This window comes from Tachysurus vachellii, chromosome 6 (assembly GCF_030014155.1).
Source record: "Tachysurus vachellii isolate PV-2020 chromosome 6, HZAU_Pvac_v1, whole genome shotgun sequence".
Lineage (NCBI taxonomy): Eukaryota > Metazoa > Chordata > Actinopteri > Siluriformes > Bagridae > Tachysurus > Tachysurus vachellii.
The window spans coordinates 9,202,328-9,217,099 of NC_083465.1; the positions used below are offsets into that span (position 1 = coordinate 9,202,328).

Sequence of the window (14,772 nt, forward strand, 5' to 3'; positions counted from 1 at the left end):
TTTCCAGGTCATATGTACATATGTTGTACTTTAATTAGGCAGAGCATTACATACTATGAAAGTCATATTTTGTACAGATGTTCATGTATGTACAGAACAAAAATAAAATGAAAGAAAATACGTTTGTGAATGTGCAGGACATATGCATCAATAAGCTGAAGAAAAGTAACTTCATGTGGATATCGTCATTATAGGACTAAACACAAATGTCTAGAAATATGCAGATGAACTGGATGATACTGAAAGGAAGAAAAAAGATTAAGTGGTCTTGATTTTGAAGTGCGATTCAGTGAAATTAATGAGGGAATCTTCAGGCAGCACACTAACTATCCTGAAATATGTCAAACCCTTTGCATCATGGTATCAGTACATTTACTTCAAACAAATACAATATATAATAAACAATTATTCTTTGCCACCTCAGTCACATGACCTTACAGGCTCTTTTGATGCTTTATTGGGGATGCAAACATGGGCTGCAAGGAGAACATGATAAAGGCCTTTAGATCATTTCATTTGCGTTGCAGTAAGAGGCCTCCTGAGCTCTGCCGAGTTTGGAGAGTCTGCTGCACCATGTCCTTCCACTGGTCATCTGAAATCTCACGAGCCCAAGCTGGGATCCCCAGAGATGGCAAGTTCACTGCTGCCATGGTCCTTTTAACAAGCTCAACATGATCTGTGAAAGGTGTCAAAACAAACATTATCAAACACTGATCAGTACAACTAGGTCTTTTTCAGTTGAGTTTATCAGAGTGCACGTTACCAGGATCCATAGGAATAGACGCATGGCTGTGTTGTGCAGCAGCAGCTTCTAGATCCTCCTCCTCATCGCTGTCTGGAGCTGGTGGCTGAGGCAGGAACAAGCCCATGGCCTGTGTGAACAGAACCGTCAGTACTGACCAGAACAGCTATAAAACATCTATCATAAACGTTTAAAACACAGTACGACACTTTATTCTGTTTGGTACTTTCATTTCAACCTCCACACAATAACACCATATCTGAACACAATATCTGTCATATAAAACAACTGACGTTCATCAGTACATTTTCAGTTTGGGGGAGAAAAAAACTAACATTCTTCAACGTTTATTTACTAAAGTGTCAAAATAATAGATAGAACTAGCAATAGATAGATCTAGCAAGCGTGAAGAATAAATGGCACGAATAAGAATCTGAGTAAACCTGCAGCTTGACACTTTACCTCTATTCTGTCCTGCACCTCCTGCAGCTGATCGGCGTGTGGCGTCGTGTCGTTTTGATCCAGCGGTGTGTTGGAGACACCATCAGGCTCCTGGTTCAGTGGTTGATAATAATACCCTGCGCTGTTGTGCTCTTCCTCCCCGGGTGCCCCGTCCTCTTCCTCACCGTCCTCACCGCTCCATTCCTCCCCCAGTCGCTCCTGTCCCAGATCCTCCTCCGAGCTCGGAAACACTCTTTCTGGACCCATAACCAGGGTCCTCTCCACTTCCATTCACGGGTTCAACGCTATTCCTGTGGTCAGTAAATACACAACAACTCAACACAGGGTCGTTGTGAAGGACCACGTCATTTATAGCAGTTGCTATGGCGAACAGCAAGAAAACAACTTACTCAATAGCAGTGAAAAAGCATCGAAATAATAAACAACAGGCTGGTTTTATATCATTTTATACCTATTTCGACGCTGTCCACGGTCGACACTTTCTTCACTGTGTATAAACAAACTATTATAAACAATAAACAAACACTTAAGATCTCGGTTGAAGCTCGAAACGCACAATTTACTTCCGCACGGAAGCGGAAGTGCTGTGACGTTACTTACTGACGGCAAACAAATAATAATAATTAACGTATAAATTAATCAAACGTATTAATCAACGTACAGTTTAATGTATCGCCAACATTACATTTTAGACGGAAATCAGTATTTTGTGATTTTATATATTTTGTAATGAAAAGGATTCCAGCTGTTTATACTTTGTGATGTGCTGCGATGGCGCTATATGACCACCAGGGGGCGCATCAATAAACCTGCAGGACGGAGACTAACCGTCGAAAAGAACGTTTTAATTTCTTCAGTTTTTCTTCAGACTCCACAGGATGAATATATATTTTTGTGGAAGTATCAGAGGAGGAAGGCAGGATGTGAAGATTTATCAAAAAATCGTGCAGAAACTGCAGACCTACGGACAGGTTTTAAGCCACGATGATGTATCAGAGAAAGGTAAATAGAGCTAAGGGTTAAATGTCATCCAGGATATTAAACATTACATTCACAGCTTTATTACAGCGTCCACTCTGTTTATAACCACACAATCATCACAACAACAGTCTTATTCACTCACTGTCCATCTCAATAATAACATTAAACATCGTCATAGTAACCGGAGTGGTTTCGTGTTGCATTGTGGGATTGATTCAGATAAAGTCTCTGTGACTCTGACCAGGATAAAGCACTTAAAGTTAAATGAGTTGCACTTCATAAACAAATGTTTGTGTCAGATGTCTTATAGCTGAATCATATCCATTTGATTTCCATGTATGATTTTTTAGAGAACTTTTTCCTGTCAATGATATTTCTTTTTTGTTTCTATTTTGTTTTTTTGCATTCAAATTACACTCTATGTCCAAACGCATGTGACCTGATGATCACAGCTTGAACATCTTTCCAAAACCATGGCCATTAATATGGAGCTTTGTCCAATTTTCTGTGAAGGCTTTTCACTAGACCTTGAATGTGACTGTGAGGACTGAGACACAAGAGCATTAGTGAGGTCAGCACTGATGTTGGGTGAGGAAGCCTGTTACACAGTATGAGGTCCATTTCATCCCAGGTCAGAACTCTGTGCAGGTCACTCGAGTTCTTTCACTCCAACATTTACAAACCAGGTCTAAAACAGAACATGGGCCTCACAGACGCATTGTCATGATGAAACAGGTTTAGGCCGCTTAGTTCCAGTGGAAGGGAAACATAATGCTACAGCATACAATGATATCCTCTATAATTGTGTGCTTTCAACTGTGTAATAAGAGTTTGGGGAAGACCCACATATGGTGTGTTATGGTCAAGTGTCCACATACTTTTGGCCATGTAGTGTAGATCATAATGTAATGAGCAAGTTCATTATCCAGCTCTAGAATGCTATTCTATTATATTCAGATATTCAGTAGAAATATTCAGAAACAAACAAAAAAGAGAACATAACTGTTACACATGTAAGTTTATTGTGTTCTGATATGGCAGTATTGTAATATTTCCTTGAGTAAATACCATCTAATCACTGACAGGGGAAGGTCAGTTAAACTTGACATGCAAATGTATACATACTGTAAACACTCATTTTCCAGTTTAAATGAAACGTCTTTTACAAACAGCCTTATTTCTTATAATATTCGTGATGTCTGAAGCTACTGAAAGTAACTAGCTTGCTTCTTAGCACAAGATAGCACAACATATTGTGTTTACTACTAATATCAGACTGAGAAATTACATAATTGACATGGTTTTATTTTATTATTCATCTGCATGATGCTCACATGGAAGTGTTTCTTATTCCTTAACAATCTTAGCTCCAGTGCAAAACTTGGCTGAACTATTATTTTAATGAATAACCCTGATTTGCTTCTGACTCAGGTGAGGATGCTGTATCAGGTGGAGACGAGGCTATCTATGACCGTGATATGGAGTGGCTGGCTCAGTCTGATGGTGAGACTGGATTTGATTTTCAGAATCAGAAAGAACTTTATTGCCAAGTATGTTTGCGTATACAAGGCATTTATTTGTGTTATACGTTTCCAGTACACAAAGACTAAGACAATCACAATTGTTGATAATTATGGAATCTGAGGCTCAGTGAAGACTAATAAACGTTTAATGGTGTTTTTCCGTTTCTTCATTAAATAGCTACCATAACCGGTAGTTATTTGTCATATTATTTTAACCTTTTCTCCCATTCCACTGGAAAATTACAATGGCCAGCGGAATTAAAATGGACTAAATGATATTTGATTGCCATCTATTTGTCTATTATAAGATTAGTCAAGACACTGTTGGGTTTCTGTTTAAAAAATATAACGAGACTGTGTTTAGCTGCTGGTGAGCAGGGTGATGAGAAAAGGGAGAGTTTTGAGGCCCCTGCTGGGCAAACAGTTTATGCCTCTTCAAAATAAGGGATCTCTATAGCTAAAATAGATAGCTGTAGCTTTTGGATAGTAAAACATAATGACGTTAATAAATTCTTAACCTTCTAAGCTAGGTAATAAAAATATTTATGGAAACACTGCAAATTCTTAAATCCTTGAGTGTCAACTTTTATATGAACCATTAACTTCTATTGGGGATTTTGGCAAATAAATTCGATGCTGAACACAGGGGCACCCAAAACGGGCCGAAATCTGCTTCTGGTAAAAAGAGTTAATTGTGCAGTTAAAATTCTACACTATAATGGGATATGGCAGAATTGTATCAAATAATAATATTAATATTAATAATAATAATAATAATAACCTTTTTTCTTTACTTTCCAAGTTGTAGTTGCTGAAGTAACCCAACCATCTTTTGGCGTGGGTTATGAAATCGGTCAAGCCATGGCCATGAAAAAGCCGATTCTCTGCCTTTTCCGACCCTCATCAGGAAGAGGCAAGTTAATTAGCATACTACATTGTTAATTCAGCCTATTTCACAGCTCATTAGCACCTGTCTCTCTAGCCTCCAGTTATCACCAGGCCAACATTTTGACAGTTTAGTGTATAATTCTATGAAAAAAAAATCTGTTTTTAATATTAATATTATTTTCTTTTTTTTAGTGCTGTCTGCAATGATACAGCGTGCTGAGGGCAAGTTGGGCAGACCTTTCTTTCAGGTACGGGATTATGAAGAAGAGGATGTTGAAGGCGTAATGGAGAATTATTTTGGTGAACTCACCAAGATCTAATATGCATTCAAATTACACTCTATGTCCAAACGCATGTGACCTGATGATCACAGCTTGAACATCTTTCCAAAACCATGGCCATTAATATGGAGCTTTGTCCAATTTTCTGTGAAGGCTTTTCACTAGACCTTGAATGTGACTGTGAGGACTGAGACACAAGAGCATTAGTGAGGTCAGCACTGATGTTGGGTGAGGAAGCCTGTTACACAGTATGAGGTCTATTTCATCCCAGGTCAGAACTCTGTGCAGGTCACTCGAGTTCTTTCACTCCAACATTTACAAACCAGGTCTAAAACAGAACATGGGCCTCACAGACGCATTGTTATGATGAAACAGGTTTAGGCCGCTTAGTTCCAGTTGAAGGGAAACATAATGCTACAGCATACAATGATATCCTCTATAATTGTGTGCTTTCAACTGTGTAATAAGAGTTTGGGGAAGACCCACATATGGTGTGTTATGGTCAAGTGTCCACATACTTTTGGCCATGTAGTGTAGATCACTCATAATGTAATGAGCAAGTTCATTATCCAGCTCTAGAATGCTTTTTGTAAGTAGAGATATTCAGTTTAACAGAGGCACTTGAGTTTTATATAAATTGCTGACACATGATGTTTTTGTGTTTTGTAAAATATGGGTGATTTAAAATAAGATTCCACAAGCATTACAAACATTGTGATAGAAAATATCATAATAAAGGGTTACGGTACATTTTTACACATACCTGTGCCTTATTTTTGTTGTTTTTTTCTCACAGCATCTTATGTATACAATTTGATCAGAATTTGAAATATTTGGAAAAGAGTGAAGAGTGTGACAGCATTGACGAGAAGTCCAAAGAGCTGACCGTAGGGCCAGTAGATCGAAATTCATAGTTTCATAGATATTGGGCTCCAAATAAAAAGTCCAATAAACTGGATATAGATGAATGGCTGGAGAGAACAGTAGTGGGCTGTTTGTGCTCAATCCTATCCATTCTCTCTTGTGCTGAGGATTAGGCCCCACTCACCGTACACAGGTTTGTCATATTATGACCTTATTCAGACACAGATACTTATACTTAGTGAATGGTACATGCTCTCTGAAAATCTTTGTAAAGTTTAAAGTATCTTTGCAAGTGTTTATTATGCTTAAGACAAGTAAAGCAAAAGTAACTGTTTATGAAACCATCGGGTTTCAGTGGTACAAAAACTAAAGTTTTAAATGTAAATGTTAACAAATGTAAATTTACTGTGACTTGTTCATTTGAAACCAATTTATTCATCTAACCAACTTGGAACATGAACATACATTCACTGTCCTCTTTCAAATGAACATCTGTACACCTGATCAATTATGCTGATATCAAATCAGCCAATTATGTGGCAGCAGAGCAACATATATAAAATAATACAGATATAGCAGAAGACCACATTGAGTACCACACCAGTCAGTTAAGTACAACAATCTGAGGCTATCATGGGCACAGGCTTCTCCAGACTCTTCTCCAGGTCTGTGCCCATGGTTCTTGTTCTTATAAGGAAGCTGTTATAAATATGAACAAAAAAGTATATATTAATCATTAACAAAGATACACTGATCAGGCATAACATTATGACCAGTGACAGGTTAAGTGATAACACTGATTATCTCTTCTTCCTGGCTTGTGTTAGTGGGTGGGATATATTAGGCAACAAGTGAACATTTTTCTTCAAAATTGATGTGTTAGAAGTAGGAAAAATAGGCAAGCTTAAGGGTTTGAGCGAGTTTGATAAAACAGTATTCCCTGAGAGCCGTGGCCTCTTTCAGCACGATAATACGCCCTGCCAAGAAGCAGTAATGGTTCAGGAATGGTTTGTGCAGCACAACGAGTTGGAGGTGTTAACGTGGCCTCCAAATGACCCAGATCTCAATCCAATTGAGCATCTGTGGGATGTGCTGAACGAACAAGTCCAATCCATGGATGCCCCACCTAGCAAGTTACAGGACTTAAAGGATCTGCTGCTAAAAAAGATTCCACAGCACACCTTCAGGGTGTTGTCTTCAGTGGGGTCCATGTTTCAACAGGTCAGGGCTGTTTTAGTAGCAAAAGTGGGACCAACACAATAGTTATGATATGAGGTGTTATAATAATATAAATATAAGGTGGTCATAATGTTATGCCTGACCTGTATGTTTAAAAATCAAATTCATATGAAAAATGTAGACACCACAATTTAATATTAGTATTTTCTCAACCATATTACATCAACCGTAAGAAGTAATTAGCCTTTAAACATAAACAATTATGCAGGAAGAGCAGATGACTCTACACAGCGAGTACCACATCTGTCAGTTAAGAACAACAATCTGAGGCTATCCCTTATACATATATGTGTGTATATATACACAGTGTCGCTTGAAAGTTTGTGAACCCTTATGTTGTAAATATGACCCAAAACATCATCAGATTTTCACACAAGTCCCAAAAGCAGACAAAGTGAACCCAAACAGATCAGTCAAATATATTCACTTTATTCAGGTAATATTATATAACTGTGAGAGGCAGAAGTATGTGAAACTCTAGGATTAGTATTTAATTTTAGGCTCAAATTATAGTCTGATTTGCAGTCAATGGGATGTCAATCAGGTGTCCGTGAGTGTTTTATTTTATTAAAAGAAAAGAGATATATCAAAGTCTGATGTTCATGACGTGTGTTAACGCAAGAAAATTTAAGACCATTGCTACCGTCCACAGAAGTGTTCAATCAACAAAGATCACTCTAAAAGCAAGACATGGAATAGTCTTTTGTACGGTGGCCGAGAAGTGCAAAACAAATTAACAAATCCGAAAACAAATTAACAAATCCGAAAACATTTTGCACTTCTTGGCCACCGTACTTTTGGGTCAGAAAGGAACCCAGAATAACTTCTAGGCAAACTAAAGAGTTTTAACTGCTCTCCAAAAAGAACATGTGAACAAGCCAGAGGACTATTAGAAAAATAATTTTGGACAAATGAGAGGGGGGGCACGGTGGCTTAGTGGTTAGCACGTTCGCCTCACACCTCCAGGGTCGGGGTTCGATTCCCACCTCCACCTTGTGTGTGTGGAGTTTGCATGTTCTCCCCGTGCCTCGGGGGTTTCCTCCGTGTACTCCGGTTTCCTCGTCTGGTCCAAAGACATGCATGGTAGGTTGATTGGCATCTCTGGAAAATTGTCCTGAGTGTGTGATTGCGTGAGTGAATGAGAGTGTGTGTGTGTGCCCTGCGATGGGTTGGCACTCCATCCAGGGTGTATCCTGCCTTGTTGCCCAATGACGCCTGAGATAGGCACAGGCTCCCCGTGACCCGAGGTAGTTCGGATAAGCAGTAGAAAATGAATGAATGAATGACAAATGAGACCAAGATAAAACTTTTTAGTTTAAATGAGAAGCATTATTTTGGGACAAAGGGAAATTTTGCATGCCAGCATAATAACCTTATATCTTCAGTGAAACATGGTGGTGGTAGTATCATGCTTTGGGCCTGACTTGCTGCATCTGGGCCAGAACAGCTTCCAATCATTGATGGAACAATGAATTCTGAATGATACCAGAGAATTCTAAAGGAAAATGAAAATATATATCAGGATAAAACACCAACACACACAGCAACACATGCAGTGGTGGCTCAAGGTTAAGGTGCAAGCCCCGGCATTACCAAGCTGCCACTGTATGTGACAAATAAATGTTTCTATTCTATAAGCAAGACTGGTGACAGAGTGGTTTGATAAGTGTGAAGTTGAACATCAGAATATCATCCAGCCACTTGGGGTTATTTTGGAGGAAATTCAATTCAATTTATTTGCATAGCTCCTTTAACAACTGACATTTACTAGCTTTACAGAAGCATTGAAATAGAACAGAAAAATCAAAGAGAGAGATTTATCTCTATGTTTTCCTCCATCAGTATCAGGTAGTGACCTGGCCACTATTCGTCACATGTAGTACACCGTTTTTATGCAGGCATGTAATACTAGCCTTGTTCCACATGTTCTAAATGATTATACAAACACAACTTTTGTTTGTTTATCTTAAACAGTTAATAAAATTAAGGATTTTTTTAAATCCTCAACAATTATATTATAGTGTGGATGTTGGTACAAGCAAAACTGCTTATGATGACATCAACTCTTTCTAATATTTTGAAAAGATAATGGTCAAAATGCAGAGTGCAGTTTGAACACATTTAATAGATCATATTTAATTCGAAACAGAAATCTGTTGTATTTCTTGCATGAACAGATCAGTTTTAAAGAAATAAAAGTTTAATATTTTGATTAAGAAATATAAATTTTAATATGAAAACATATTTACAGATCAAGGTATGGGGATGATGGTGGGCACACCATGATATTGTCTCTATGCCCATAGCAACCAAGGCATCAATAGTGTTTTTTTGCAGCATGTGATTGCAGCAGTTAGGAACTCCACATATTTTGCTGAGGTCATTTTGACACCCTTGAACCCTAAAGGGACCTACCATCTCACTTCCCAACATTCCCGCCCAAAACATCACTGTGACCTGAATATAACTTGGAACAACCTCTTTATTAAACAGGTTTACCTTTTGTTTACAATCACCTGGATCAAAAAATTGACAAACCTGTCTGAGACTGATCTAAAATGATCAGAGGAATAAAAACAAGAGAAAAATCTTTACTGGAAACCTACAAATGAAATGTTTTATTTAATTGAAATCTTACTGATATGTCACTTGCATAATAATTTGGAATACACTGTGTATTGTGCAATGCATAAAATAGAACAGACAGGCCAACAACTTCAGCTAATGTTGCCTAGTCAACCGTCTTAAGAGACAATAGTTATGTATTGACGCATAATTAAAAACACTTATAGTTAGTGACATACGGCTAAGTATGGTGACCCATACTCAGAATTCGTTCTCTGCATTTAACCCATCCAAAGTGAACACACACCCGGAGCAGTGGGCAGCCATTTATGCTGCAGCGCCCGGGAGCAGTTGGGGGGGTTCGGTGCCTTGCTCAAGGGCACCTCAGTCGTGGTATTGCCAGCCCGAGACTCAAACCCACAACCATACAGTTAGGAGTCAAACTCTCTAACCATCAGGCCACGACGGTTGCTATGGTTACATGTTACACACCTATAGAATTTGTGTCCATCGTAAACACTTTCTTCAGCTATTTTCGTTTGCTTTATCGCTATAAACAGACACTTTAGAACCAAATAAAGCTTAAAGTCTATCATTTTCTTCGACACGGAACCGGAAACGTGTAGGAAAAACGTGACGGTCTCTTTGTCACGCCAACAGAACAAATGAATATGGAGGGATTTTGCTTGATTGCCGCCAGGGGCGCCAGCAACAATTCTAACGTACGGATATCTGTGTCGTAAAGCGGCATATTTACAGATAACGCTGTATTTTCATCTCCACGCGATGCATATATACTTTTGTGGAAGTATTAGGGGGGGAAGGCAGGATGTGAAGATTTATCAGAATATTGTGAAGAAGCTGCAGACCTATGGGACGGTTTTGACAGAGCACGTGACCCACGTGGCTATATCAGAGAAAGGTAAATACACGGGTAAACAGTACAATAATAATAGCAGACACACAACCATCAACAATCTTATTCACTGACCTGAAAGCAGCAGCCTGTACAATTTACCTCTTATCTTCCAACAAGTTACATAAACAACCCATAGGAACTGAAGTCCTGAAGCGATGCATTGTGGGATTGATCCACTGCGTCGCAACAAAACTTCACGTGTGACATTTTGAATAAAAGAATCAGTAGATAAATTCTGTTATTATTGCTTTTTATTTTGTGTGGTTTAAGTGATTATTCAATTGAGGAAACTTAGAAGCCTTTTTAGAAGTGTTTAGTTTGCTAAAGACAATGAATGCAAAAAAAAAAAGTTTTCTTTTATAAGACACCTGTTTATTCCACTTTAAAATGAACACCTATTTAGAACATGTGATTTCCCAGTCTAAGTGAACTTGATTTGTTTCCTTACTTCTCATCATATCCATGATCTATGTATGTGTCTAGGTATGAAATTAGTGTTCAAATATGTTAGTAGCCTATAAATAATTTGGGACACTACTAATGATTTTATCAGTTTTCTCAGAGGTTCATGTGATTTCTAAAACATTTAAAATGATTTTTTTAGATGAATGTCTGCATGATACTTACACTGTATCTGTAAGAGTTTTCAGTGCAAAATTTGGCTGAACTATTGTTTTAATGAATAACCCTGATTTGCTTCTGACTCAGGTGAGGATGCTGTATCAGGCGGAGACGAGGCTATCTATGACCGTGATATGGAGTGGCTGGCTCAGTCTGATGGTGAGACTGGATTTGATTATATATCTATTTTTATTTTTTCCTCAATAGTTATTTGCTATATTACTTTAATTGCACTGTCACTTGTGTCATTCACAGAAACATCAGAAACGAATGAATTAGCATAAACCAACAGTCACGTCAAAACAACACTACAGAATCAACAATGCTTTTTTTTTACAACACAGCAAACAAGAATAATACACAAAAGTCAGAACCTTTCCAGAAGAGAATAGATTCAAGATAGATAGAAGAAATAGAGCACACTTTGATTTGTATCATCCTTTTGTATATCTTTCCAGTCGTAGTTGCTGAAGTAACCCAACCATCTTTGGGCGTGGGTTATGAAATTGGTCAAGCCATGGCCATGAAAAAAAGGATTCTGTGCCTTTTCCGACCCTCATCAGGAAGAGGTAATTTAAAAATTCTCAGCATACTACATTAATATTTGCTCAATAGATGTGTTAATGGCATATTTGCCCCCTGCAGTTGTACAGAAAATATAAGCCTAATTCACAGCTCATTAGCACCTGTCCTTCTCACCTCCAGTTATCACCAGACCAACATTTAAATCTCTGTTTATTTAATGTCATGCGTGTAATTTTTTTTTCTTTAGTCCTGTCTGCAATGATTCGAGGTGCTGAGGGCAAGTTGGGCGGCACTCTCTTCCAGGTACAGGATTATAAGGAAGAGGATGTTGAAGGCATCCTGGAGAATTATTTTGGCGAACTCACCAAGAACTAATGTCCATTAAAAATACACTATATGGCCAAACGGATGTGACCTTCTGGACCATTACAACTAAATGCTCTTTTTGAACATCTTTCCAAAACTATGGCCATTAATATGAAGCTGCTTTCTGTGAAGGCTTTCCACTAGATCTTGAACATGACTGTGAAGATTTGTCCGTTCAGCCACAAGAGCATTAGTGAGGTCAGCATTGATGTCGGGTGAGGAAGCCTGGTACACAGTATGAGGTCCATTTCATCCCAGGTCAGGACTGTCAGAACATGGGCCTCACTTTTTACACAGACGCATTGTCATGATGAAACAGGTTTAGGCCGCTTAGTTCCAGTTGAAGGGAAACATAATGCTACAGCATACAATGATATCCTCTTTAATTGTGTGGTTTCAACTGTGTAATAAGAGTTTGGGGAAGACCCACATATGGTGTGTTATGGTCAAGTGTCCACATACTTTTGGCCATGTAGTGTAGATCACTCATAATGTAATGAGCAAGTTCATTATCCAGCTCTAAAATGCTTTTTCAATTTAACAGAGGTTCTTGAGTTTTATATAAAGTATGTAAAGTATAAACTATAAAGTATATGATGCTTTCATATTTTGTTAAAATATGACTTTCAAAAAGAAAATAAGATTTAAAATAAGATATCACAAGCACAAAATCATCATAATAAAGTGTTACTGTTCATAATTTTTCCACATTCTTGTGTCTGTTTTTTTCTTATCTCTCCGCATTAAAAAGACTTTTTAGAGAAAAAAAAAACAGACTTTTTAGAAGGCCCAAATACAAGAGATGGTGTGATGTAAAAACTATAGACACTAAAAAGTGATCTGATAACCAGTAAGCAAGAGACTTATTAAGAATTTCTGTTATACAAAAAAAATGAGCCGCACAGTTCAGTGGAAATTGAGAACTAATGTGTGAACCTGGAGCGCTCTGTTTATGACCAAATGCTGATCTGCAGGTGGCAGTACAAGAGTGTAAGCAATACACTCTAATTATTCCTTGGCTGTTGATTCAGATTTTGTTTCAATCTATACTGCTGTTGATATTTTAAGGTCATGACTGTTGCTGAGTGTTAGTTAGGTATACATCTCATTCCGCACATAGCCATTGTCTCAAAATGACCTTCTATGTGTATTACTCACTCACTCACTCATTTTCTGCTGCTTATCCGAACTACCTCGGGTCACGGGGAGCCTGTGCCTATCTCAGGTGTCATAGGGCATCAAGGCAGGATACACCCTGGACGGAGTGCCAACCCATCGCAGGGCGCACACACACTCTCATTCACTCACGCACTACGGACAATTTTCCAGAGATGCAAATCAACCTACCATGCATGTCTTTGGACTGGGGGAGGAAACCGGAGTACCCGGAGGAAACCCCCGAGGCACGGGGAGAACATGCAAACTCCACACACACAAGGCGGAGACAGGAATCGCCCCCACACCCTCTATGTGTATTAGACTAGATGTATTTAAGGACTAAGCATTTTTCTCCAACAATGAATAAAATGACAGAACAATATTAATATTTAGGACTTTCTTCTTCTTCTTTTGGCTTTTCCCATTAGGGGTCGCCACAGCAAATCATCTGTTTCCACATAACTCTAATCTCGGCATTCTCTACTCTTGCACTTCTCCCTCCTCTCCTCGACCAACAATAGCCCAATTTCCACCGCCACCCTGTATGTCAACAGTCCCTGTGGCGGTCGTTGTTAACCAAGGCCCGTTTTACGCCGGATGCCCTTCCTGATGCAACCCTCTCTATTTAAAATCTATTGAATACAAAGACCATATCCTGGTATTCATTAAAACACTTCTTAATAACATTGAGAGTAAGAATGGGGAGTATAATCATCTGGTGATATGAGTGCACATAGGATTTATCAGGTTTTTACAATCACCTGATTTCCACAAGATGGCTGCTTCTTAACAGTGAACACCAGTTGCTGCTCTTTGCAAGGTATCCTTCTTCTTCCAAATCTACATCATTACTAAATCTACATAAATAATTGTCATATTTTGTGAGTGACGGATATGAAATTCTGTTCGTTGTCTCATGTTGTGGCGAAATCTCATAATAAGGTGCTAAAAAATGTAAATGTAATTGTCAGCCTTTTTTTTTAATTTTAAATAATGGATATATGCTGCTATTTGTCAAGTAGCATATAATTCATGCATATACAGTAGCTGTGCTTATTGTGATTTAGTCACTTCAGGTTCAAGAGTAATTTCATGTAGTGCTATGGTTATTTTATTCTCTTCCTTGAGATTTGCTGTACATCTGAACTGGCTTTGCTCACATGCTGACTGAAAGATTGATTCTTGAGACACATAAATAGAGGGTCAAGAAAAAAAAACTATACCCGAGATGTAGTAACTTTACAGCAGGTGACCTAACACCTGAACCAGTAAAACATCTACAAGCCTGAAGAAGAGACCCAATTTTTGTGGCTATATGCTAAGCAATACACCTGCTCTACTGACATAAATTAGTATTAGATAATAGGTGATAGATTTAATTGTATGCCTTACATACATGGTGGAGTTGTTAGATCATATTTCACAGCTAACTGCACAGTCACTAAATCTCCATATTAATGTAAGTTATTATTTAAATATGATACAGAACAATATTATTACATGCTATGTAGTAAATTATTTTAGTAACACTTAACTTGTGTAACCAAAGAATCCTGTGTATGTAATGCTTACAATGTGTATGTGCCATGTGTACAGGATTCACGTGCAAAATGAGTGTAGAATTTAAATAAAAAAAAT

General features: G+C 38.1%; 3 protein-coding genes and 1 long non-coding RNA gene across 6 annotated transcripts; 2 read left to right on the forward strand and 2 right to left on the reverse strand.

Annotated features, from left to right (window-relative positions):
- mea1 (male-enhanced antigen 1) lies at positions 1-1,785 on the reverse strand. 3 transcript variants are annotated; one of them, XM_060872072.1, is made up of 4 exons: positions 1,656-1,785; positions 1,205-1,494; positions 764-872; positions 1-676 (listed from the first exon to the last, which is right to left on the reverse strand). In XM_060872072.1, the coding sequence occupies exons 2-4, from the start codon at positions 1,472-1,474 to the stop codon at positions 513-515; spliced, it is 543 nt and encodes a 180-aa protein (XP_060728055.1). In that variant the 5' UTR covers positions 1,475-1,494; positions 1,656-1,785; the 3' UTR covers positions 1-512. The 3 variants fall into 3 exon arrangements, with proteins under 3 accessions (XP_060728055.1, XP_060728054.1, XP_060728056.1); XM_060872071.1 differs by having other exon boundaries at positions 1,205-1,564; positions 1,656-1,769; XM_060872073.1 differs by having other exon boundaries at positions 1,594-1,739.
- A 218-nt stretch (positions 1,786-2,003) lies between these two features.
- LOC132847102 (2'-deoxynucleoside 5'-phosphate N-hydrolase 1-like) lies at positions 2,004-5,639 on the forward strand. The gene is made up of 4 exons (XM_060872077.1): positions 2,004-2,206; positions 3,617-3,688; positions 4,511-4,621; positions 4,789-5,639. Exons 1-4 carry the CDS (start codon positions 2,083-2,085, stop codon positions 4,914-4,916), a joined length of 435 nt encoding a protein of 144 aa, XP_060728060.1. The 5' UTR covers positions 2,004-2,082; the 3' UTR covers positions 4,917-5,639.
- A 1,750-nt stretch (positions 5,640-7,389) lies between these two features.
- On the reverse strand, positions 7,390-10,614 carry LOC132847104 (uncharacterized). Its single transcript, XR_009648598.1, has 2 exons — positions 10,537-10,614; positions 7,390-8,475 (listed from the first exon to the last, which is right to left on the reverse strand). It is a non-coding gene; the product is annotated as an uncharacterized LOC132847104 (long non-coding RNA).
- Positions 10,228-12,684, forward strand: LOC132847101 (2'-deoxynucleoside 5'-phosphate N-hydrolase 1-like). Its single transcript, XM_060872075.1, has 4 exons — positions 10,228-10,467; positions 11,173-11,244; positions 11,544-11,654; positions 11,858-12,684. The coding sequence occupies exons 1-4, from the start codon at positions 10,332-10,334 to the stop codon at positions 11,983-11,985; spliced, it is 447 nt and encodes a 148-aa protein (XP_060728058.1). The 5' UTR covers positions 10,228-10,331; the 3' UTR covers positions 11,986-12,684.
- The last annotated feature ends 2,088 nt before the right edge of the window (positions 12,685-14,772 follow it).